Source organism: Bos javanicus, chromosome 14 (genome assembly GCF_032452875.1).
Source record: "Bos javanicus breed banteng chromosome 14, ARS-OSU_banteng_1.0, whole genome shotgun sequence".
Taxonomy (NCBI): domain Eukaryota; kingdom Metazoa; phylum Chordata; class Mammalia; order Artiodactyla; family Bovidae; genus Bos; species Bos javanicus.
Window position 1 is genome coordinate 21,889,642 of NC_083881.1, and position 26,431 is coordinate 21,916,072.

The window sequence follows — 26,431 nt, forward strand, 5'->3', positions numbered from 1 at the left end:
ATGGAGTACTGCATCCCTGACCCCACAACAATAGGGATTGACTAGGAGATGGGGCAGTTGGAATCCCTTCCTTGGATGTATGGGAAAATAGATGGCCCTTCTGAGCCTTGGGTATCATGAGCTGTAAGGACCATGTGAGCCTGGGGCCGCCAGTACCACCCTTAGAGAGAGACTGCCTGAACATGAAGGCAACACAGAACAAAGACATGAGGAGTGAAACAAACCCTGAAGTCATCATTTGAGCGTTGAGTCCAATTGTGTCTCTCACCTGAGACACGCCACATCCCTGAGTTAGGAGGCAAACAAAGTGCCCCAAATTTACTATATGTTGAGTTTTCCCTCCAGTCAAGTAAATTAACAATTTCCTTAAAAAATAAATTTCTAATCATGTTCCGCATATTCCAGCATTTTTACAACCAAATACATAGCATCCTGCTCAAGGAAAGGACCTTGTTTTAAATGAAAAACTATTGCTTCCTTAGACTTTTTCCAATTCTATTTGGTCCCTCTTTTACTAGCAAGCTGAAGGATATACCAAAAAGGGGATCTTATAACACACTTGAATTCCAATCTCTAATGAAAAACTGAGTTAACAATTAAATAGTAATAAGAAATGTGCTCCTCTAAGTGAGACTACAACTTGCTAGTATGTTCTCCTTAATTACCAAGGAGTCCCTTTTTCATTTTCCTTCCCTAAGTTTTTATTTATAAAAAAAAATCTTTCTTTTGTCAAGATGCTAATTTTACATTGCTCTTTGTGTGTTCAAATACCATGAGGTTTAGAGACCATTCATGACAGTGAATTTCATTGGAAGCAGGACAGAAGCTGCATGCGTTTCCAGGAGTATTTGATTTTTTCATGTTTTTATTGGTGGAACAGCTTGAGTTTGAATTGCACATACTTTTCATAGTGAAATAGTGGCTTTTCATAGTGAAGGCAGTATGCATCGATTCTGGAATCATGGTTGCATTACTGTGGAAACAAATGCATTTTCCTAAGTGATTGATAAAGTAAAAGTGGAAGTAAAAGTTACTCAGTCGTGTCCGACTCTGCACCCCCATAGATCAGACAATCTATGGAATTCTCCAGGCCAGAACACTGGAGTGGGCAGCCTTTCCCTTCTCCAGGGGATCTTCCCAACCCAGGGATCAAACCCAGGTCTCCCGCATTGCAGGCAGATTCTTTCCCAGTTGAACCACAAGGGAAGCCCAAGAATACTGGAGTGGGTAGCCTATCCCTTTTCCAGAGGATCTTCCCGACCCTAAATCAAACAGGGTCTCCTGCATTGCAGGCAGAGTCTTTACCAACTGAGCTATTGGGGAAGCCCTAAGTGGGTTTCAGAATTTAAGATCACACACTTTAGATTCCCACCTGTTCTGTTCTTTTCCATTAACTGTCCACAACATTGTTGTGGATGGAAAATTAAAGCAACAGTTTGTTTTGGAGACTCAGTGAGCATCATTCTTGCTGAAGTGCAGCATCATTAAAGCCATTAAAGAGCAGATGACTGAGCACAGTAATGGAAAGGCTGTGACTTTAGCAGGTACAGTTTTTATTTTCTTGCAAGGCACACAATTATATATACAACGCATAATCATCACAAAGTACAAGATAGAAATCATATACATTAAAGAATATATAAATATGCCTGTCTCAGAAAAGAAAACTGCCTTAGGGCAAGCAGATTCATGGCCTTTGGGGATAAGATTTTCCTATTTATTCTGAATCTTCCAAACAGCTCTTGCTTGGAAAATAAACCCCACTGAATGGACATACAACCCTGTCACAGTTTTCTCCTTAAAAAGCTCTAATTTAAAGCCAGCTGATGTATTCCTTTTATTCCAGTTACCTATCTTATGCCCCAATACTAGAGAAAGCATCTATAAATTGCCTGGATAACAGTTATGCAGATTTAAGGACTTCATTTCTCAGCATTGCATCATGAAATGAAACCATTTTCTTAAGACTTTTGTGAATTTTCCTTGATTTTTGAAAACTATCTTTCCAAACTATGCTTCCTTTTTAATATTAAGCCTAGAGTTTTGACTCAAATTTTGCATAGGGGATGCATCCAGATTCATAAGAGTAATCCAAGACACTAATGGTGGTTCTTAATCTCCTTCAGGTCAGAATTGCAGGAATTTTTTTTATCCTCATGGCTGTAAGGTGTTTCCTTTTTATGCATTTTTCCTGACCCTTCACTAGGTCCTGTCTCCAAGAAGATTTTACCAGGGAGGAAAGAATTCATGGAGGACATTGAATTCAAGGTTAGAAACACGCATTTCTGGTCCTAAAGAGACACAGCAGATATTGCACTCCTTGCTGTGATGTGAGACAGGAATATCAAGAGATGGGACCCAGACACACACATAGTCACACATGGTACATGCACACACACACACACACACATACACTCAACTTGCACACACACACATACACACTTTTGACAAAGAAATACATCTGTGTAAGTGGTACTTTTCCTAACAAATGTGATTCAGTTGATCATTCTTTAAAGTCCTGCCCTAAAATGACACAGCCATCCTCTCCTCTTCCGGTCTGGGAACAAACGTGCTTATGACAAAGGAGACGCTTAGAACACCATGACCTCATGAGCACTGAGGGCTGTATCTCTCTCTCCTGGGGTGCAAACTCACACATGAAGAGTTACATAATGCTCAGAGCTACACAATGTTCAGTCTAACATTTAGACTCCAGTCATGGCAAGACACTGTGAGGACACGTGCAATGTGAATTTAAGGAGGTTTTCCTATTTCCCACATCAGCAGGATTTCTTCCTGGAACTACTCTCCATGTAAATATCCCTCCCACAGGATGGTAAGAACTTTCAGCCACAGGGTGAAAGCCAACCAATATTCAGGCCATTCCTATGTGCTTTCAGTTATAAGAATACAAGGACACCTAAGAAAATCAATGAAATGTAAGCAATGCTCAAAAGAACACTTCATTTTCATCAGGGAAAACCTTGCCCTGCTGTCTTCACCCATCCATGTTAGGTGCTGTGAAAATTTGGAACACAAAACACATCATCACAGTAACCCTGGAGGAAGAAATGGCAACCCACTCCAGTATTCCTGCCTAGGAAATCCCATGGACAGAGGAGCCTGGCAGGCTACAGTCCATAGTGTGGCAAAGAGTCAGACTTGACTGAGCGACTCAGCACACACATCACGATGAAATTCTGGAGCCACATAAAAACCTCCCATGCAAGGTACATTTCCAAACGTAGAGTGTACACACAGTAGAAAGTCCACAGTGAACACATCTTGAAGACGTAGTAATGTCTGTAGTTACGTTTCACATTGCTATAAATTCCAGAGGGTGTTGCCCTAACATACAGGCTTAAAGAAGAGATGGGTGTTATTTCTAAATTAGCCCTTTCTTCTGCCCAGGCAAACTGCAGAAAAAGCCATTACCTCGAAACCATAAGTTTCAGGGGAAAGAAGGAAGAAGTTATACATTATCTGGAAGTTCTAGCAAAATTACTCTAAATGTGCCCCCTGCCAGCATTATCCTCAGCAGGTGTGCTCCTCGCGGAATACTGTGCCAGCCATGTTCCAGCACCGAGAATGACATAATGTCCTCATTCCCCCACAATTAGGATCAATTTCACTTCCGGCTAAAAGCCACAAAATAGTATCTCAAGATTCACATGAGCAAGATGCCCTCCTTCCATGAACAGAGAGAATCTGGTAATAGTGATATGTTCATAAAAAGATACTGCTTATAAACTAGATTCTGCCAAGGCTACCACCTGGGAGTGAGTTAAATATTTCCTGATTCATTAACATATGAGTTCTGAGCCCTGTTAAAGGGCTGACAGTGCTCAGGGACTCAGAGGATGTGACACATGACTGATCCCAGACAAAAGCTTAGGCATCAATGAAACATCTTTGCATCAGCCCTAAATGACTCAGGATTTCATCAGCATGTCCCAGGGAAGCCACTTGGTGGGAAGACAAGCCCATTCCTTATTTGCACGTATACTATTATTTACAGATGAAACTGTACATATTTTTTGTGGTATTGAAACCACTTTGTGTCTCTTAACAACAGGACATGCTTTATCATGAGGTTATCTGTCTGAAGAGCATGCTAGAAACAAACCAACCATAGTTTTCAAGAAATTAAATGATGTCAGAAAATACCTTTTGTATATTTAAATAACTTCGTAAACATCAGGATAATTTTCTGCTACACATGAACAGCAGACACCCCAGGGGTGGGGTCTTAAGCTGAAATCCTCACCATGCAGCTGCAGGAAATGCATGTCCACTCGGCATAAAGTGAGCTGGGCAGGGCCCTGGACAGGGGTCTTCTTCTTACTGAGGTCATTGCTGTCTGAAGTTGTGTCCGGACTGGAGAGCCACGAAGCTCTGAAATCACTGCATTTTTCTTTTTCCCAAATAGAGCTTTTGACACCACGTTGCTTAGGTAAATCTCAGCAGAATGGGTCCTGAACTAAAGGTAGGGAACCAGAAGAAAAAGGCTTATTTCTTGGGTCATCAAAGGAACTGGGAGTCAGCACCGCTTCTCTGCCCTAGAAGGGGCTGCATCTGCTCGCTCAGATCTCCTATGCTCCATTCCTAGGGCCCTGATGTTTCCACTGACCTGAGTCACTAATACAGCCTGCATCTTGCAATCTCAGAACCACAAGATTTCTAAAAGTTTGTTAAAATTTCTCCTTTTCCATCTCAGACTGCGGTAGTAATCTGAGTTAATCCTAGATCATTGAACTCTTCTCTACCCGGAGGACTATAAGAAGACATCTCCACGACTAGTCATACTGGTTTATTTACCCCATCAACCTCCCTCACGTAGGCAGGATCCTGAACAGTATTTCTGACCCTGCTTGTGCTCTGGCGCTCCATCCTCATCTTAATGGGAAAGCAGAAGTCCCGGAAACACCGCTTGAAGTTTTCGTCAAGGAAGGCGTAGAGAATGGGGTTCAGGCTGCTGTTGGTGTAGCCCAGGGCGATGCAGAAGTAGTAGCTGGAGAGGGCAGCCGTGCTGTGGGCGGTGCTCCCCAGGGCCTCCACGAGGATGAAAATGTGGATGGGGGTCCAGCAGACGACGAAGACCGCCACCACCACCAGCACGAGCCTGGTGATCCGCCGCAGGTTGCGGTCTTTCTCTCGGGAGCCAGAGAGGAGGCGGACGCTCTTTAACCGCAGGATCATGAGGGTGTAGCAGACAATGATAATGAGGACGGGGATGACGAAGGCAAAGACGAAGACACAGACCTTCATGAACAGGTCCCACCAGGAGTAGTCGTCATCTGGGAACTGTAGGGAGCACTCGATGACTTCCATGTCTGCAGGAGGGAACAAACCCACAAAAGGGAAATCCGTTAGCCAAGGGTTTCAAATGTGGATTTCAATTACTTTCATTACAAAGGTCCAATTATGGCGAGGTGATATTACCTGAAGCTGATCACCAAGCTAGGAATGAGGGCCGTGAGTATTAACCATCTTTTTTTTTCCACACATAGAACAATGAAGTCAGAAAGGTTACCATTCACTGGTAACAAACACACTGCTATAGAGTAAATAAGATTAGCCAGCAGTACGAATTATCTAGTTGTGGAGGCTGGTTTGATGCCGACTATTTTCAGGAGAGCTACCCTGTTAATTTACAGCAGGAGTACTTACTTGCACACCCATGTATTAACAATTCTCCCAGATCTAAGGCTCTGGCAATAAAAGCTAGTGGTGGTTTAGTCACTAAGGCGTGTTGGACTCTAGCGCCCCATGGACTGTAGCCCACGAGGCTGTAGCCCCCAAAAGACTCTCCAAGAAAGAATACTGGAGTGGATTGCCATTTCCTTCTCCTATCTGCAATAAATGATAAAATATTGCAAAACCAGCCGTTCGACTTAACAAAAAAGCCAACTTGTCAGAAAAACCTTAAGTGGTTTACAGGAAATCACTATGTAGGTCCATAAGCATGTAAACCAGAGAAGGCAATGGCACCCACTCCAGTACTCTTGCCTAGAAAGTCCTATGGACGGAGGAACCTGGTAGGCTGCAGTCCATGGGGTCGCTGAGGGTCGGACATGACTGAGCGACTTCACTTTCACTTTTCACTTCCATGCATTGGAGAAGGAAATGGCAACACACTCCAGTGTTCTTGCCTGGAGAATCCCAGGGACGGCGGAGCCTGGTGGGCTGCTGTCTATGGGGTCGCACAGAGTCGGACACGACTGAAGTGACTTAGCAGCAAGCATGTAAACAAAATTTGTCTAAATATCACCCAGCTGCTGTGATTTAATAGAACCAGTGATACTCATTGTGATTAAAATCATTGCTGAAACATGAGGAAACTTTTGAAGAAGAAAGAGGAGGAGGAGGAGAAAAGGAGATGAAAGGAAACAGAAGAAAGGGGAGGAGGAAGAAGAGAGTCAGTACTATCATCTTCAAGGAAATTCATGAATCAGTTTTTTACTTTTGCCAACGTTGACTATGTAACAGGGAAAACAAATATATGATTACTTAGAAAATGACTTTATTTTGCTCTGCTGTTCTTTGCTGGACAGCATTCTCTTTGGAGTGACCATAATATTAGAAAGAGCAGAGACTCAGGACAAGTACCTTTTATAATATTTTCCCAGAGGCCACCCACCCTCCCCAAGCTCTAGCCACTGAGCCCAGAGCAGGCTAAATTCTTTTTGCCCTGATTCTTCCTTACAGATAAAGAAACAATGAATGATACTAAGGTGTAGTTTTTATAATGAAAACGTGTCTTCTGACATTGGAAAATCTGCTACAAAAATAGCATAAGGATACTTTTCAAGCAGTGAAACAGCTCTATTAATCATGTTTTCTAAAACATCTTAATGTGCTCCTAATCATATATTCCTTTGTAAAACAAAATCTATCTTAGAATTTCAATTAGACATGCTTTAAAACACAAAGAATACAATCATTTCAGCCAATTAATGAAGACGACTGTTTCAGAGTCATTTTTATCAACTAAATACCAGATCAAACCTTCCAATAGTAAATGAAAACTCCCAGATTAACTTATAATTTTTGATTCCCTAAAAAGCTCTTGTCCTAAGTACTATTACTAGGAAGACTAAAAGAAACAAACAAGCATCTCTCAGTTTTTGCTTTAGTATTTATGGGAATAAGAACAGTTAAAATCACATTTTAAAAAATTCACCACTATAATCATAGTTCAAAATGTATTTATTAAACAACTTTTTAGGATGGCACATTGCAATCTGGCTTCTTTGAAGGTTTTTTCTTTCCTGCTTAAATTCTGTGTATTCCAACAGTGTCTTTCTTGTGGTTGACTTCAGCTTGAATGTCACTTTAAAGACATTTATACAGAGTTTCCATGGTGGCTGGGTGGTAAAGAATCCACCTGCCAATACAGGAGAGACGGGTTCAGTCCTCGATTTGGGAAGATCCCACATGCTGCAGAGCAACTAAGCCTGTGCCCCACAGCTATTGAGCCTGTGCTCCAGGGCCCAGGAGCCGCAACTACTGAAGACTGCTTGCCCTAGAGCCCGTGCTCAGCAACAAAAGAAACCACCACAAAGAGAAGCCTGTGCACAGCATCTAGAGAATGGCCCCTGCTTGGCACAACTAGACAAAAGCCCACATAGCAGTGCAGACCCAGCACAGCCAGAAATAAATACATAAGTAAATACAATTGTAAAAAACACATTTATACAGAGGCAGATCCATTTGAATAGTCCTCTTCTCTGAAATTTGTATTCTCCCGCTATACTACCCTCTGCAGAAGGAAATGGCAACCCACTCCAGTATTCTTGCCTGGAGAATCCCAGGGACAGAGGAGCCTGGTTGAGCTGCCATCTATAGGGTCGCACAGAGTCGGACTTGACTGAAGCGACTTAGCAGCAGCAGCAGACTATACTCATTGTATTTTTTTATCATTATTCAAAGACAGAAGCCAGAGAGAAACCAGACAGTAGCTCTTCGTAATAATATGTTGCCTTTCCCAGTGTTTTTCTCTCTATCCAGAATGTAAATTATCTTAGGGTAGGGACCCAGTCTGCCTTGAATAATATTCAATTCCTGCCACACAAGGAGGCAGGAACATATGGTGTTTGAGGAGAATAAATTGTTAAATAAACAAATGAATACCACATGGAAATCCTTGAAAATATGGACTCAGTGCAGTAGTCATTATGGAAGAGTAATTTGATAAGATAATCAAGGCAACATAAGGGCTGATGTTTAATTTGGGGAAATCTTTTAGCTCTGAGAATCAGCTTTCTCTTGCATGTAGTAGGAACTCAAAAATGTTTAATGATTTAAATCACTTAAGTAGTGATTTAGTAACTGAATGATACATCCAACATTGGAATACCCAAATATACAAAGTATATATACACAGAACTAAAGGGAGACATAGATAGAAATACAGTAATTGTAGGGGGATACAATATCACTCTTTCAACAAGGGGCAAATAATCCAGATAGAAAATCAATACAGAAATGCTAGATTTGAAAAAATTAAAAATGAACTTAACAGACATACACAAAACATTTCACTCAAGAGCAGCAGAAGACAAATTCTTCTTGAGTGTGCATGAAATAGTCTACAGTACATATATGTATATATACATATATGTATATACACACACATCATATGTTAGGACATGGAACAAGTCTTAACAAATTAAGAAGATCAAAATCATATCAAGTATTTTTTCTGACCACATGAAAATAGATACCAATGACAGGAAACAAATGGAAAATTCACAAATATGTAGAAATTTAACAACACAGTCTTAAAAACCTAGGAGTGGAAACAGAAATCAAAAGGGAAATAAAAAATTGCTTGAGATGAATGAAAAAGAAATACAATACACCAAAACTGATGGGATGTAGCAAAAGCAGTTCTCAGAGAGAAGTTTATAATGATAAATAGCTACATGAAGAAAAAAGTAAGATCTCAAATAAAGAACCTAACTGTACACATTAAGGAACTAGAAAAAGAACAAACTAAGCCCAAAGTTAGTAGAAGGAAAGAAATGAGAAAGAATGAATCAGAAATAATAAACAGAGACTAGGAAAACAATAGAAAAACAGCTTTTTAAAAAAAAAAAAAAAATAACAAAACCGCAGCTACACTAAGAAGAAAGAAGACTCAAATAAGTAAAATTATTAATATAAATGAAAGAGGAGACATTACAACCGATAACACAGAAATACAAAGGATCATAAAAGGTGACACTAAACAATTATATGCCAAGAAATTGAACAATTCAGAAGAAACAGATAAACTTCTAGAAACATACAGCCTACCAGGCTGAATCTGAAGACACAGACATTGGTCTGATTAGACCAATAACAGATACAGAGATTGGGGCTAAAGAAAAGCCTCCTTACGAGAAAAGTCAAGTGCCAGATGGATGCATCCAAGCATTTAAGATGCATGGGTTGAGACTTCCTGTCCAGGTGGCTGTGTTCTAATGCACTGACACCTGGCTCCTTTCAGCGAGTTTTCTCCACAACCGTGACTCTGTGAATCACCAGTGCCAGTCAGCTCTGCCTCAAGGGCATGGAGATGACCTAAAGGACTCCTTGGTCTGCCAGGATCTGGACACGCATGTGATGCAGCACACCACAGTGAGCAGGCTAGCGGGCCTGGAGACACTCTCTCATCACATAATACAAGTGTGCTTTACAAAATAAAAGACACACAGAAAGGATGGAGCCTTTCTACAAGACTAGTTTTCACTCCTTCCTCCTCTATTTACTGCACAAACTAATCCCCTGGTGACACTGGTGCGTCTTTTCTTCCATCATATCTGCACACGTTCATCTACAGCAACTCCTTCCAGGAAAACCTGCATCTATCTTTATTTCCTTTAAAAAACCTAATTGAAACCCAATTCCTCGAGAATGTCATTTTCTGACAACAATTACAGGAGTAGTGGTTAAGTCAACAGGTATAATGTGAAATGTAAAAATCAATTCTTTATTTGCCCTGGGAAAAACAGTCTCTCTTCTTTTATTATTAACCCCAGTCTTCTCATGTTCATGGAGCATCTCCTTTTGAACCTAAGTTATTACACACCAACCCCTAAGGCTCAGAAGAGTTTCCTGCAATTTTATTTCATGTGTTGTGTGCATGAAGAAGCAAAATCCTATGTGTAATTGTTGTTGCTGTTGTTCAGTTGCTAAGTTGTGCTCGACTCTCTGCAACCCCATGGACTGCAGCACACCTCTGTCCTCCACTGTCCTCCACTGTCTCCCAGAGTTTGCTCAAATTCATATCCATTAATCATATTAATGTAATTAATACTAAATAGTAATTAAATTAATCATATTGTGATGTAATTAGTGTAATTAATCATATTTTAAAGTTCTTCTCTAATAAAGCTTGGCATTTCTTAAAATTTATCAAGTATTATAGCTTAACATCTGTGGTATTTACACTGTAACTTCATTTTAAAAGAAAAAAGATTATGCTTCATTTGAAAATGTGTACCATGCAGGAGAAGCTATGGTTTTAGCACCTGCCTTTCCACTATGACCCGGAAAGTCTCTGCTTATCTGTACTCACAGGTATCATGAACCTCTCTCATAACCTGGAGCATTTAGACACCTGCTAAGGCAATAAATAGCTCCCCTCACCCCAGTGAATTTATATTAAAACAAAGATATTTTCATAGCTTTATCTTTCATTATTAAAGCTAAATTCCTAGAGCAGAAGTTCTTGCCTTGGCTATAGGTCAGAGTCATCTGGGGAAATCTTAAAACTCTTGACACCCAGACTGTGCCTCGGATCAATTAAACTGAACCCTCCAGAGAGGGACCCAGGCAGCAGAGTTTTTCTAAAGGTGAACTTCCAAGTGATTCTAACATGCATCCCAGAGTCAGAAGCACTGTCCTGGAAATACAGAGAAAACATCAAGTCCTGTTTGCATGGGGTGAAAAGCAATGAGTCCAAAGTTTGATGGCTTCGTTCATCTGTACTATCATCCATTGTGAACCTGATTTTGACTGACTTACCTTCAGAAGAAAGCTTCCCTGAGGGCTCAATGGTAAAGAACCCGTCTGCCAATGCAGGAGACATGGATTTGATTCCTGGGTTGGGAAGATCCCCTGCAGAAAGAAATAGCAACCCACTCCAGTATTCTTGCCTGGAGAATTCCATCGACAGAGGAGCCTGACACGCTGCAGTCCATGGGGTTGCAAAAGAGCCGAACACGACTTAGTGATTAAACAACAACCACCACCAAATAAAGTTGCCATGGAAATTAACCCCTTAGGAAAAAGAGTGAAGAGGCAGCCTATGACTTTAATGACTTAGGACCCTTTTTAGGGAGGAAAAAGAAGAGCGAAGTATATTTTAGAATTGCCAGGATGCGACAAAATTGTATTTTAAAAATCCACATGCCTGTGGTTCCTTACTTTGTCCTCACCCCTCCAGGTTCCATAAGCACTTTCTAAGTAGGGGATAGGATGGTGTCTGTGTTCTGGCCACGCCATCATCCCATCTTGTGTTAGACAAAGGAAGGAACGCAAATTGTTTTCTTTCTCATTTTCCATGAATTTAGGCATTATATTTCTGTTGGCTTTTGGCTTTTCTTCTGTACATGAGTCCTACTCACTCCCAAATTAAGAGTTTGTATAACTAGAAGCTACATTCTAAAAATGAAATAATGTGGCTGAATCACTTTTCTGTACACCTGAAACTACACCACACTTCAATAATTTTTCAATAAATCAGCTATACTCCAATGATTTTTTTATTTTATGAACAAGGACAAAATAAATCACAGAGTTTTTTTTTTTTTTTTTTTTATGGAAACAGCCACCCTTACCTTCCCTAACTTTGGTTCCTCCAAGGACTATGGCAGAGATGCCAACAGATGAAGACAGGATCCAGATACAGATGTTGATGATCTTCGCCTTCAGGGGTGTGCGGAAGTCAAGAGCCTTGACGGGGTGGCACACGGCGATGTAACGGTCCACACTCATCATGGTCAAGGTGAAGATGCTGGTGAACATGTTGTAGTAGTCGATGGAGATGACCACCTTGCACAGCACATCCCCAAAGGGCCAGGAGTTCATCAAATAGACCGTGCTCTGGAAGGGCATAGTTGTGGTCACCAGTGCATCTGCCAAAGCCAGGTTGAAGATATAGATGTTGGTTGCTGTCTTCATCTTTGTGTATCTAAGAGACAAGAAACAAGATCATTTCTTTCCATCTTCATGCCATACTCACGAGGTAAATGTTTCTCTCAATTACTGAATGTTTCATCCACTTATTCTTTATGTATTTATCATGCAGACATTGGGGGTAGTAGAAAAATGGGCAAATATTTCCAATTTTATTTAGCTTTTATTCTAGTGCTTTGTTCCAAAATCTATTTAATTGTAAAAGGGTAAAAAAATGAGTTGGATAATCACTGACTCAACTGACATGCGTGTGCGCAAACTCCGGGAGATAGTGAAGGACAGGGAAGCTTGGTGTACTGCAGTCCATGGGGTCACAAAGAATTGGACATGACTTAGGGACTGAACAACAGCACAAGAAACAAGTAGGCTTCCCTCGTGGCTCAGTGGTAAAGAATCTGCCTGCCAGTCCAGGAGATGCGAGTTCAATCCCTGGGTCAGGAAGAACCCCTAGGGGAGGAAATGGCAACCCACTCCACTATTCTTGCCTGTGAAATCCCATGGACACAAGAGGCTACAGTCCTTGGGGTCACAAAGAGTTGGAAATGACTTAGCAACTAAAAACAACAAAACAAAAGAAACGAGAATAGATAGACAAGTGGATAAATATACATATAGATCTTGTCAACAAACTTGTGTGTCATATAGGTCTTTATTTTGTGACTAACATTGTAATCCTATACAAGATTGCTTGGCTTTCATTATTTTTTAATGCTTTTTTTTTTTTCCACTGTGTAAAACAAAGATAAAACATACCCAACTTTTCCTTAAGATTACTTTGAGAAATCAATCATTGTAATTATGTCTTTTGAAAATCTAAATGGTTTTTTATTTTTAAAATAATTCCATTTCAATGACTACAACACAACCAAGTGTAGATTTTTTTAACCAGTGACCTACAGCTTTTAATTTTAAATGTGTTATGTAAAAAAAACAAACAAACAGGCTGAGTTCTCTTATACACAGTATAGCATGAAACATAATCTGGTATGGTATGTGAGAAATAAATACGTTCCTTTCACTTTCATCTTGAGAGGTTTATGAAGCACACAATTTGTTTCATCTTCCAACTGAGGGAACAGAAAATTTCAAAATAAGTCAGAAAGATTGCCTTTAAGCCCAAATTACTTCTTTCCATTTTCACATGAAGTTTAGAACAATTGCCTCTTCTATTAAAACTGAATTAATAAGATTGTTCTACTTACAGAATGCTTCCCCAGGGATCTATAGGGCAGGAAATGTTCCAGACTACCTCAGCAGGTTTTCTGAGGGCAGATGCTAAGATATGGTGAGAAAATCCATAGGGAAATGATTTTCTACACACCTCAGGGTTGTGGACCTAATCACAATTAATTCAACCACGTCCCATGTATCTTCAAGGAGCCAGACTTTTTTCCATATTAGGGCCCTGAGTTTAACTGAAGGTTATTTGTAAGGAGCTGATTACAGAAAATGACTTCTGCTTGGGCTATAAAGTATTACCAAGTGGTATCTGTGGATCACTGTGTCTGTGCTGTCTTTTTTTTTTTTTAATGCCTGAGTAATATTCCATTGTGTATATAAACCGAGTCTTCTTTATCCATTCATCTGTCAGTGGACATTTAGGTTGCTTCTATGTCTTGGCTATTATAAATAGTGCTACTAAGAACACTGAGGTACATGCATCTCTTCAAATTAGAGTTTTCTCCAGATATCTGCCCAGGAGTGAGATTGCAGGACCACATGGCAGCTCTAATTTTTAAGGAAACTCTATACGATTATTCACAGTGGCTACACCCATTCACAGTCCTATGAGTGGTGTAGGAGGGTGTGTTTGTCACTCAGTCCTGTCTGACTCTTTGCGACCCCATGGACTGTAGCCCACCAGCCTCCTCTGTCCATGGGATTCTCCAGGCAGAACACTGGAGCAGGATGCCATTCCCTTCTCCACGTGATCTTCCCAACCCAGGGATTGAACCCAGGTCTCCTGCATGGCAGGCAGATTCTTTACCATGTGAGCACTAGGGAACATTATCTGTTCAAATACTGTCTTCTTAAAAATATGGTTTTATGTTTGAAAAATGCATCTTACAACCCAGCCTCTTACTCTTTCAATCCCTAATACCAGCAAAGACTTGAGCCAGCAACACCTGTGACTTCTGCTCTCAGGTTTTGTAACATGATATTCTCCTCTATCTTTACAAAGTTAGACTGATGTTCTCTGCCTTACACATTTAGGTGGACCTGGGTTCTAGTCCTTAGTTTTCCCTCCAACTGACAGACTTTGGAGAGGTCACTAAAAACCCTGAGTTTCAGTTTCCCTACCCTGGAATGGGAAACTTAACACTTATCTCAGAGTGGTCCTGAGATAACCAAGGGAAGGCACCTGATCTGGATTTTGTCTGGAATTTATCGCATGCTTCCAGCTCCTCTCCCTGCTCTAATATGGGTGGAAGCTACCAGTTACCAGAGGAAGCAGAAGGGAACACAGTTTGTAGTTAACACCTCTGGTCGTATTTACCCATTTCAGCTTGAATAGGAAAGATAAAAGTAAAAATAAAGCCTGCAACCTTACATACTAGCACACCATGAATAGAAAGACACATGAGTTACAATAAAATAGCATATGTGTCTTTCAGGTAGTCAAAAAATACTGGATGATAACTTGCCCTGAGATTTTCAAAAATATTTTTATTAGATGTGTGAAATTGCTTAAGCCTTGAACTTTCAAAGAGTTCAAACCCTGTCATCAGATCTCAGAATGAGACAGATGACTACCTGCAACAAACATGTCTATAAATGACATTGATCGCAATTAAACTAATTGCAGTGGAAGTTGGTGCTCCCCAAGAAACAATCTCTCCCCATACACTTCCTGGAGGGGCTCTCTGTTACAGCCCAAGGGCCAAAGGTGTCTGCCAGGGACGGAGGGAGATGCTGGCAGCCCCTGCTGTGGAGACCCCTGCATCTGCTGACATCCGATGTCTGAGCATGAGGTGGATCATGCTCATGACACTAATCGTAATAACCGTTTATCTCCAAACACTCCCTATGTCACACTCTGCTGTGCGCTCCACATGCCGTATCCCACTCAGTCCTCACAGTGACTCTACGTGGTGGGTACAGCATCTTCACTCTAGAAACGAGGCACTGAGAACCGCAGGAGGTTGTAAATGTCTCAAGAGTCGCATGGTTAGAAGAGGCATTGCAGGAACTCAGACCCAGGGATTTGAGGTCATGCCCACATTCTTGCATCTCTGCAGCACTTCATAACTTACAAATCCCACCCAGTATTTTGACTTCTACATATCCTATTTGATTTTCACAACAACTGCTCTTTGAGTTGCCCAGGGCATGTATGCCTTTTCCCTAATATGGCTGAAGAAAGTAGACTCAGGAGAGTAAATTGATTTTTCTAGTGTCAGAGAGGGAAGGGCCCTGTGGGAGGACAAGGAGGGAGCAGCAGGTCTCAGCCCCCACTCCAGGGCTCTGGAAGACACGTGCTTACAAGCCTACAACCCTGAAAAGGAGAACTCAACAGGTACAAGTATTAACAACAAATAGACTATGAGTACAAGGAATATATATCAAGTCTTTTATGTGCTCCACTGGACTGGATCCAGTCAACACAGGATTTTAAGACCTTCCCCCACCTCAAAGACAACCTGGTTGAGCCCCTGGGTATGGGTATTGTTTGCGTTGAACCAGAACAGAACAGCATGTGTTATTTCAATTATTATCTGTCTGCTGGCGGAAATAAACGAGTAAGCTTTCTCACCACAATCAGATAGGAAATCACTTTCCATTTCATCCATGCTGCCTGACAAAGACTCACAAGTCTTTCAAGTAAAATGGCACTGTGTGAGTGGGAATTCTTGGCTTGTGTGGAGCAGCTGGGGGTGGGCTGGCAGCAGGCGGCTGCACTTTTTGGCATACACGCTGCAGGAGCGTGTGGCATTAAGAGAGCAAAGTGTGTAGGCTGTACCCGCCAAACTTGCCAGTGTCACAAACCTGGTAACAACAGTGGGATGCAGGAAGGAGGCCAGCGAAAGGATCAGGAGGGAGCCCAGGGTGCCAGCCATGAGGAAGTCAGCACAGGGCAAGGTCATGGATGGTGTCCCCGGGAGCTTAGAATCTCCCCATCACACATAAACTCAAGATCTTGAGTCCTTGTCAGAGAGATTTGTTGAGTGGCTTCTTAACTGGTAGCCATACATGCTGGTGTGATATCAAGGGGAACAAAGGAATCTGTGGAGCTCTCAGGAACCAATGTCACCACGTAGAGATTCTAGGAGAGCAAGGCTCTCGCAGGAGAAACTGACTCAGAACCTATCACCAGGCAGAGATTCTAGGAGAGCATGGCTGTCGAGGGAGGAACTGACCCTGTGACACTGCAGGCTCATGGCTTCCTGTCCTGCCCTGCACCTGCCCGGTGCAGACAATCCAAATAGAGACTTTACTCTTGGAGCATTACTATCCCTTACTATTGAGGTGTGCTGCCCCAGTGTTTTTCCTTAACTTTATGAGGCTTTTTAAATCAGGAGCTGCTTTTTAGCTTTGGTGCAGCATAATAAACCCTTAATCTTGATGGCTAATCACCATATATCTTTAAACACAGACACATTCTTGGTTTTGTGGATTTTGGTATTTTGTGGCTCATCCCTGCCCTCGTCTGCCAGGCTGACATCCTCTCTACTCTTCAGCTGGCTCATGCTCCCTCCCCAGCCACATCTTCTCATCATTTCAACACCAAGTCTTAGCTCCTACTCCATACACAGCAGCATCCTGGACACTGAAGCGACTGAAAAACAAGTTGACACAGATCCTGCCCCCAGGATCTTCTAAATTAATTGAGTCAAGATTGTAACACAAATCAGAAGAATAGACTACCTGATGGGAAGAACCGACTCACTGGAAAAGACACTGACGCTGGGAAAGATTGAGGGCAGGAGGAGAATGTAATCTCTAATAAGTAAAGGAATTGAGGGCCATATTCCAAAGTTTCTTAAGGAGTCAGAAACTGTACCAGAGAAATGACAGGATACTCGGAATTCCGTTCCTTCCAGCAGCTGAAGATTGAGAGACATTCTGGTAAGTGTGGTTAACTGCACCTTGTGAGGGCAGGAAGCATCTGACATGAGGAGGCAGAGCCGGAGCCAGAAGGGAATATCAACACAAAACACAGCATGTGACCCCTCGGTAGACAAAGGCCATCACGCAGGTTATGGTGTTTCAGCTTGTCTATGAGCAATGCCCGTGGCTTTCAGGAGAGGGAACTCAGTGAAGAGGAAGTGAGTGATCTCCTCAAATTCGAGAGACCATGGGAAAAGTAAAATGTGAGCCTTCTGAGTAGACACAGAATCTCGGCTTCAACATCACAAGAAAGCAAACATCCTACTGGCCAATTATCTGAAGAGAATCCTTTAATACAGCAAATACCTATTGGCCAACAGAAAGCACCTGAACAAATGCTGATCTGATGAAAACATCAGTGTGACCTGCCCCACGGGCAGCTGGCCGCCACCCCACAAGCCGGGGCTGGACCAAGAGACGCAAGGCCTGAACACCAAACTCAGGAAGGGGAGGCTTTGCAGGCCCAGGGAAGAGACACCCCTCTTTAACCAGTGGTGGGGGAACAGCACAGTGAGAGTGGGCTTCAGCATCTTTTCTCCGTATGACGTATTCATCCCCCTGGGCATGTTGTCCAGATACACAGCATTCTAGATTTTATGTTTAAAATAACCAGACACTGGGGACTTCCCTGGTGGTCCAGTAGTTAAGACTCTGTGCTTCCCATGCAGGGGACATGGGTTCAATCCCTGGACAGGGAACCAAGATCCCACATGCCATGTGACCTGGCTAAATAAATAAACAAAATTTGAAAAAGTAAAATAAAATAGCCAGATGTGACAGCTGTATCGATGCAAATTCTCAGGGAAACTTTTTAAAAAAAATATAAGTTTGCTTCATTAAATTATCCAGATATTTCCAGTTCATCTCAATGAATTGGCTAAACATCCTTTTAGATTGTTTACTACTGAAATTATGGTTCTTCACTAAAGGGCAGTAGCTTGTGATTTAAAAAAAAAAAAGGGAATTTGAGCTGCTGTTTCTCCAATGATCCGACTTTGAAATAGCCTCAACTGATAGTATTCTAAAGGTGTCGTATTCACATAGATATCAGGCCCTTGACACTGTACCACAGGCTGAGCAAAAGCTCTGAGGAGAACAGAGGAGGGGGCAGGGTGTACCCCAGCCCCAACTCCTGGGACTGCCAGTACCAGGCTGGCAGTGAGGTGCAGTCAGAAGGCAGACAGACACCTCCTCAGGCCCTGGTGGGCTGTCCTTGAGGGTGCTGTGGGGCAGGGGAGGAAGCAGTGCTGAAGCAGTGCTTTCACTGCCTTAGCCCGGGCCCCAGGAAGTGCTCCCCTTCCTGGAGTCACAGCCCTGTTCCCCAGGAGGTACTGTCCAGAGTGTCCAGCAGTGCACACAGGGTGAGAGTTTATCACGAAGGATGCAGGAACCCACTCCAGTATTCTTGCCTGCGAAAGCCCATGGACAGAGGAGCCTGGTAGACTCCAGTCCATGGGGTCTCAAAGAGTTGGACACGACTTAGTGACTAAACAACACCAGCAGGTAGAAAACTATTACTACGAATCTCAAATGACGGATGCAGTGTTTCCTAGTGTACAACTCTCTGGATACCTAGACGTATGTAGACTTCTGGAATTATTTTCCCATTTTTATACCGAAAACTGACTTAGCTAAGGTGAGCCACAGGGTGCTACCCAGAAGCGACAAGGTCACTCTCCTGCTCTGTCTTCTGTGGAAAGGAAGAGCCCCCGGCATTAGGTGGAAAGCAACACAGCAAAGCAGAGTTTAGAGTTGTGCTGTGAACTTAGAAGAGTTAATATTCAACAGAATCTCGGAAAATCGCTCTGATTGTTACAGCCTATCTCTAAAGGCACGTAAGTCCAGCCATGCTTAGTCTGAAGGCTTCCCCGCTCAACTTCAGATCAATTCCTTTGGGGTATCTCAATTCATCCACATGTTTTATGTTTTTCTCATTTTTCATTTAAATGCTGACTTGCTTGGTCAGTGGAGTGAGTTAAATAAAAAGGCATAAGCCTTTTACAATATTATCCCCACTCCTAAAATCCATTCTTCTCATGTAAGTCTTCCTTATTTAAGATATAAGCCAGCATTCCAGCCAAAGAGAGAAACAAACAAAATACATTGGCTGATTTTCTGTTGAGGAATACATGAGTGTTATTCTGAAACCATCTTTTGTTAACCCGGTATTTTATAAAGCCTGTAAAACCTTCTACCTCTGAAACACAGAAGCCAAATCTTACAAAGGAAACCATCTCGCAGACATACGATTTTAGGTTTTTAGCTGAGCACAGAGGCACATCTCCCATGAAGCAGGGCAGCAACAATTGAGTGTCTCCACAGGTTAACCTAGGGAGAAGGCGATGCCAACTGCCCAGTTCTCATGAAGATGCTGCCTGCTGCCTAAAGACATCGCTGGGCAGAAAATGGATAGAAGCTGCCATTTCCCAGCGAGAAGTCAGTCCCTCCTAAAAATAACACTAAGACAGGCGCCAAAAAAACTGTATTGGCACCACCATCCAAAAGTGATTTTAAAGACTACAACTTTGCCTGAGTCTGTTAAATCTTAGGAGCTCTGACCTGATAACCACGTTGCTTGTTTTTCTCTTTCTTTTTATTTTTTCCTGTTTTTTTTTCCTTTTTCTTTCTTTCTTTCTCCCTCCCTCCCCTCCTTACTCCTTTCCTCCTTCCTTCCTTTTCAAGCAACTGTGCAGTCTCTGATCTCTGAAATAGCTCCATGAAGATTTGGGCTTCCGTGACCACATGTCCCACACGGAAGAAAATAATCTCATTTAGCTAATCCTGTAAACAGTGGCAGTGAAGCCAATTTTCTCTTTTAAGAGCTTGTCAAACAGTAAAATTACTTTGGGACATTTAAGATAGGCTCCTCTGAAAATAATTTCTGAAATTATCTTTCCTATGCTTGCTTTAAAGGAAATGTTGAGCACTGATTCCAAGAGAGGATCAGGATAAATTACAACATACTTATTTTTTTCTAATCAAAGCCTAAGGTAAGCCTGCAGTTGAACAGGAAGCAGTGAGTAGTTAATGACGACTACGCACCTCTGTCTTTCCTCTCACGTCTCCCTGCATGTCTTCAGGTGACATGATCTAAGTCGGCTCCCTTAACATTTAAGAGAATCTGGAATACACCCCTTACAAAGTTACCCCTTTGGGGATATTCCAACACTGCCCAGGCTGAATTACAGGGAAGCCAAAGTCTTCTACGAGCAAGACAAGGTCACCAGAAGACTGATCCCTTTATTGTGTCTTTATTGTGATAGCAAATAATTAATGAAAACTAATAAGAAAAGGCACAATTTATACGATCAAGGACCAAATAATTTTCTGCTTCCTGTAACTTTTTCTAATAATTTTTCCTTGCTTATCCTTACATTTTCTGGAGAAGGGAATGGCAATCCACTCTAGTATTCTTGCCTGGAGAATTCCATGGACAGAGGAGCCTACAAGGCCATGGGGTGGCAAAGAGTCCATGAGGTCGGAAAGAGTCAGACCCAACTGAGTGACTAACACTATCCTTACATTTAATTTAAAAAGAAACATACCTTTATAAGAGTAAAGCTTTTCTTTAAATTAAACAAACAAACAAAAATACCCTCTTCAGTATTCTTGCCTGAGAATCCCATAGACAGAGGCACCTGTCTACAGGCTACAGTTCATACAGTCAAAAAGAGTTGCACACAATGGAAGCGACTGAGCACAAAGAGATGAAATGAGGTAAAATTAAGGTAAAATGGGCTCTGATCCAACTTGACAAGTGTCCTTATAAGACGAGATCAGAATACAGAGAGTAGGAATGTCCACACAGAAGGATGACCACATGAGGACAGGGTGAAAAGGCAGTCATCTGCAAGCAGAGACACTCAGCAGGAATCAAACCCACCAGGACCTTGATCTTGGACTTCCAGCCTCTAGAACTGCAAGCAGAGAACACAATTGTGTGATTTAAGCCACCCCGTCTGTGGTCCTTGTTATGGCAGCCTTAGCAAGGCAGATTCACTAGAAATCTGAGAAACCTACAAGACAATCCCATAGAACCATCCAGAAGGAGGGAGGGCAGATGAGTGTGAAGTAGGGATGAATAAGTGGAAGAGAGACACACAGGTTTAGGACTGTTCAGAGTTTCCCTGACAGTTATAGCCACAAGAATGGATAATACCATCAAGAGTGATGGTCAGTTTGATGAGCCATCTTGGCCAGCCTATGGTCTTCAAATACTCAAACACTCATCAAGATGCTATTCTGAAGGTGTTTTGTAGATGTGGTTAAAGTCCGTTATCAGTTGATCTTAAACAAAGGAGATGATCCTAGAGTACCTGGGTGGGCCTGGTCTAATCAGTCAAAGGGTCTTAACCACAAGGCATACAGCTTCTCTGAGAAAGAAGAGATTCCATGTTGGAAGTGTGTTCTGCCTCTCCTGACACCTATCCTCAGGGCTACAGACCTGACTGGCCACCCCCACAATCACCTAAGCCAAGTCTTTGTAGTAAACCCCTCCACACACACACATATATCCCCTACTGGTTCTGCTTTTCTGGTTGAATCCTGACTAATATGAAGAGAGTGCAAAGAAAGCTAAGAAGGCTCAGGAAAAGATGATTATTTAGGACACATCAGGAAAGAGGAGCCTGTGATGGAGACTGACAAGAAACCCATTGTGTGTGGAAGGAAGTCAAGGAGAAGGTGAGATTGGTCCAGCACGTGGAATCCCCATGGACTTTGAGGGACAGCCAGCCTGAGACATCACCTGGGACGTGAGACCTACACGTCTGAGAGACGAGCATCAGGGAGGAAACTCAAGTGCCCTGATTGAGTAACAGATGGACGACACCAAAGCGATGGGCAGGGGTTATTCCTCCAAGAGGTTTACCCAAGACAGACAGGAGGAAGAAAGGACGTTAGCTAAGGGAACATAATCTGTTAAATGGGTATGTGGAAACATACCCATGGGCTTTCCACATGGCTCCAGTGGTAAAGAATCCTCCTGCTAAAGCAGGAGACACAAGAGATGCAGGTTTGACCCCTGGGTTGGGAAGATCCCTTGGAGAAGGAAATGGCAACCCACTTCAGTATTCTTGCCTGGAGAATCCCATGGACAGAGGAGCCTGTCTGGCTACAGTCCATGGGGTCACAAGAGTTGGACACAACTTAGCAACTAAACCACCAACCACCACACAGCTTTACCAGCCTGACATATATTGCTGCTGCTGCTGCTAAGTCGCTTCAGTCATGTCCAACTCTGTGTGACCCCATAGACGGCAGCCCACCAGGCTCCCCGTCCCAGGGATTCTCCAGGCGAGAACACTGGAGAGGATTGCCATTTCCTTCTCCAATGCATGAAAGTGAAAAGGGAAAGTGAAGTCACTCAGTTGTGTCCAACTCTGTGTGACCCCATAGACTGCAGCCCACCAGGCTCCTCCATCCATGGGATTTTCCAGGCAAGAGTACATATATTAGGTGTTCATTAAATGTTAATCGTTTTCACCAAGAGAGGAGACAGCCATATGTGTTGGAAGTTGTGGTTAGGCTGGGAAAAGGAATATAAGGTACCAGAGGTGGGGCTGCCTGGCAATGTCCCAGGCGTGGGCTGGGTGGGCATCATAGCATTCACTGCAGGTGACCTGCACAGGAGAGGTGAAGCGAACACGGGGTTAGGACCCTGAGGATCACCATGGGCACCCCAAGGTGTTGGTGGGACTCAAGGACATGAATCAAGGGCTGAGGTAAGACCTTCCTGAGCCAGGACCACAAACTCCTTTACCTGGAGAGAGGGAGGCTGCAGTGCTTAAATTTTAAGGTGTTCACAGTGAAAGGTTACAGAACCCTAACACTGGGCAACTGTAGTAGTTGCTACACATTAAAGGAGGAAAATCCTTGAAACATTAGATGATCTTCAGAAGATACTGGATGACATTCCAGGTGCTGAAGGAAGAGCCATTTGTAAGGCAGGTCTACAAGCAGTCAATGCTTCTTCCACAATCCTCACATCCTCCCAGGTCTGAGATGGCCATCCCAGACCTGTGCCTGCCCCACCATCCGAGCATCTGAATTCCATCTCTAGGGTGATTTCCTAGATGACTCAACCAGGACCCTTAGGCAAGTTCAATATTTTAAAGTAACATCCTTTTCAAAAGTGATCCTCCATCTTTTCAAGTGACATTGTTCAGCCAAGGTCAATCACAAAAGCCACACTTGAACTCCACCCTCTGGTTCTGCTCTAAGTTCTGATGAGCACACGGTGTCTGATGCCTGGCTCCAACCTTCAGTCCTTTCTTCTCCTTTGCAAAATAAACCCAAATCCATCAAGTTTTCTTCTGAGGTTTTATTTTTCAATTCTCTGGCCCTGTATCAGTCTGAACAAATTCTAAATGCTTCTTAATGCTCTTTGCTATAGATTTAAGCCAACTATTGTTTTGATATTTGGCTTTCCAAGATGATAATAGAACTCTTCGCTCCTCATTTACTATCAAATGGAGTGGGCAGATGCATAATATTATTACATGAACTCTATAACTCTTTTTGCATTTTTAGCTGAATTTATCCCCTTTTCACAAACTTTAGTCTTGGATGTCTTTGAGATAGACATATTTAGCTTATATTTATATTTCTTTGTATTTATCTTAAAAATTCTAGTCAATCTACAGTGACTCTTTTTTCTTTCTGACATGTCTAATGCTCCCCATGGAGTTATCTTTTCACATATTTTAGGATTCTTTATTCTTTTTAATCCTAGACTGCAGGGCTATACAAGGAGTTATAGAGCAACTTAAAAAGCCCTCTCAAACTCAAAACTTCAAGTTCTCTTTCAAGTGACAGTAACGTGTATCTGTTTCACTCAAGCACCTAAGTATGATGGAGCAGGAACAGAGTGGGTTTGCTCCTGGCATCCCCTTTCTCTGTAACAATGTTTTATTGTAAAACAACAGCCTCTGTAGCAAAGATCTCCTAGAAATTTTAATTATAGTTTAGAGTACAGCTGTCTTTTCTTTTCTCTTGGTTACTATAATCTTCTCTCTAATGGAGAGTAGCCCTGCAATTACTAAGGATTTGGAAGAACAATTTGCTTGTAAAATATTACTTCTGTAGCCTGTACTCATCACTGATAGAAGTCCAGTGGAAGGCAATAAGCAATTGTGGAAAGCAAGGTCACCAAGCTAGAGACACTAATTGTAGGTGAAAAGAGCTTTATAATATGTATTTGGAGGCTTAAAAGATGGTTTTCAGTTCTGTAGCACAGATGAGGATAAAAGAGGTGACATTCCCAAGTCAGAGAGAGAGAGAAATGAAACAGGTATTTGAAAGATTCATGCTACTGCAGATTCTGTCTTTAAAGTTCATAATAAATAAACAGCATGTTTCAAAACTAAAGTCAAGATCCAAAAAAAAGTTGTTCATCCTTTCTATGCCTCTAAGTAGAGTGACTTGCATCCTTCCTTTATTCACAGGAACGTCTCATCTTCATATTCACTCTTAAATGTGCAGCTGAAAACCATAAAGTCTCCCAGGAAGGGAAATTTCTCAAAGGGTATCCAAACAATGGTAGGATTTCTGTTTTTTCTTGCTTCCTTTGTTATGAGAGGCCAAAATAGAAATCACTTCACTTTCCAGAAAATTAGCATATATGCAGATATTTAGGTATTTATTATTGGAAGCTGACTTCAGTGCGCCCACAAAAGAACAATAAAAAGAAAGCTCCAGTTCCCACGGTGGGGGATAAAAAGCAAAACAATTTTTGGAAACCTCCAGCACCCATACTTTAGGAGCCAAATACTAGATGGTTTCGGTACCAAAGTGACCAGCATTCTAAACAAATAAGATGGCATGTCAGTACTACAAGGCTCACATGTGGGTACTTAAATAGTATACTGGATTTGCTTCATAAACCATAACATCATTCTGATGAGTCACAGGAAATCCCGAATTCTCTTCAGGGCATGGGCATGAATTTTACCTAAAGAAATATTTGCAAGGGCAAAACAAAGTGCTCCAAACTGGTGCAGGCAATCAGGCAAAAGGCCAGGCAGTTGGACTAGTTTCCTTTCCAGGAGACACCGACTTTGTCCCTTGCAGGGACACCCCATGATCTCCATCCGAAGGGCCTTCTGCAGGGATTTGGGGCGCAGGGGAGGGTCACCCTTAAACCTTCAAGTCACCTCTGGTCCCTTGGATTCGTCCTGGGCGAACCTCGAGTCCCACAGCAAAACGTCTCCCAGGAAATCTCACTTCGAAGAGGCCGCCCTCTGAGCCTCTCCCGAGCCCTGACGGAATGGGGTCCCCACTACCCGGCTGGCATCCCTCCGCGCGTCCTGGTGACCAGCCCGACCCTCCCTCCGGCTGCGGCCACTGTAGCGCCGGGACCCCGCGCTCACCGGATGATCACGAACATGACCAGCGAGTTGCCCACCAAACCCACGACGAACACCACGGAGTAGACAGCCGTGATGATGACCAGGATGACCGGGGAGATGTGAGCTGGCTCCAGCAGCACGTCCTCCGAGCCCGCGCTGCCGTTACCGTCCGGCTCTGCCCAGCCCGGGAACCAGCCGCTGCCGTTGGGGGGCAGGCAGGTGCTCGGGGAGCAGGTGGGGCCCGGCTCACCGCGGAAGATCTGGACTGGGGGCTCCATGTCCGGCGGCTGCGGCAGCGGGACGAGGACAGGCGGCACCTGCGGGGGCAAGAGAACCGACTGGAACCGAGAAGCGAACTTTGGCAGCGTCCGAGCCAGCGCGCGAGCGCGGCGGTGCCGGGGCCTGGGACCCGCTGATACCCACCTCGGCCGGAAGACCCCAGGGAGGCACAGGGGCACGGACCTCTCTCTGGGTGCCACCCCGGCCAGCAGACGCGCCGCGGGTACCAGGAGGGGCGGAGAGCGCACCGTCCTTTCCCCTGGTGCCTGAAATCCCCCACCCTTTCCTAGGCACGGCTCCCGGGAGGAACTGTCCCCAGTCTGCGGCCCGGAGACCCCAGGGACAAGAGACCCCTGGAGCGCAGAGCCCTCGCTGCCAAGGACCGCGCTTCGAAATCCCAAGGCTCACCTCCGGCTCGGGAGATGAGCGCAGCGGAACAGCGATGCTGGACCGCGCGGAACCCAGCGTTCCCGAATCCCACTCGCGGGTCGCCGTGCATCCGCAGCCCC

At 43.2% G+C, this 26,431-nt stretch overlaps 1 protein-coding gene across 1 annotated transcript; it reads right to left on the reverse strand.

The window, feature by feature from the left end:
- Positions 1-1,532: 1,532 nt before the first annotated feature.
- Positions 1,533-26,431, reverse strand: OPRK1 (opioid receptor kappa 1). The gene is made up of 4 exons (XM_061438744.1): positions 26,331-26,431; positions 25,665-25,960; positions 11,829-12,181; positions 1,533-5,333 (listed from the first exon to the last, which is right to left on the reverse strand). The coding sequence occupies exons 2-4, from the start codon at positions 25,919-25,921 to the stop codon at positions 4,801-4,803; spliced, it is 1,143 nt and encodes a 380-aa protein (XP_061294728.1). The 5' UTR covers positions 25,922-25,960; positions 26,331-26,431; the 3' UTR covers positions 1,533-4,800.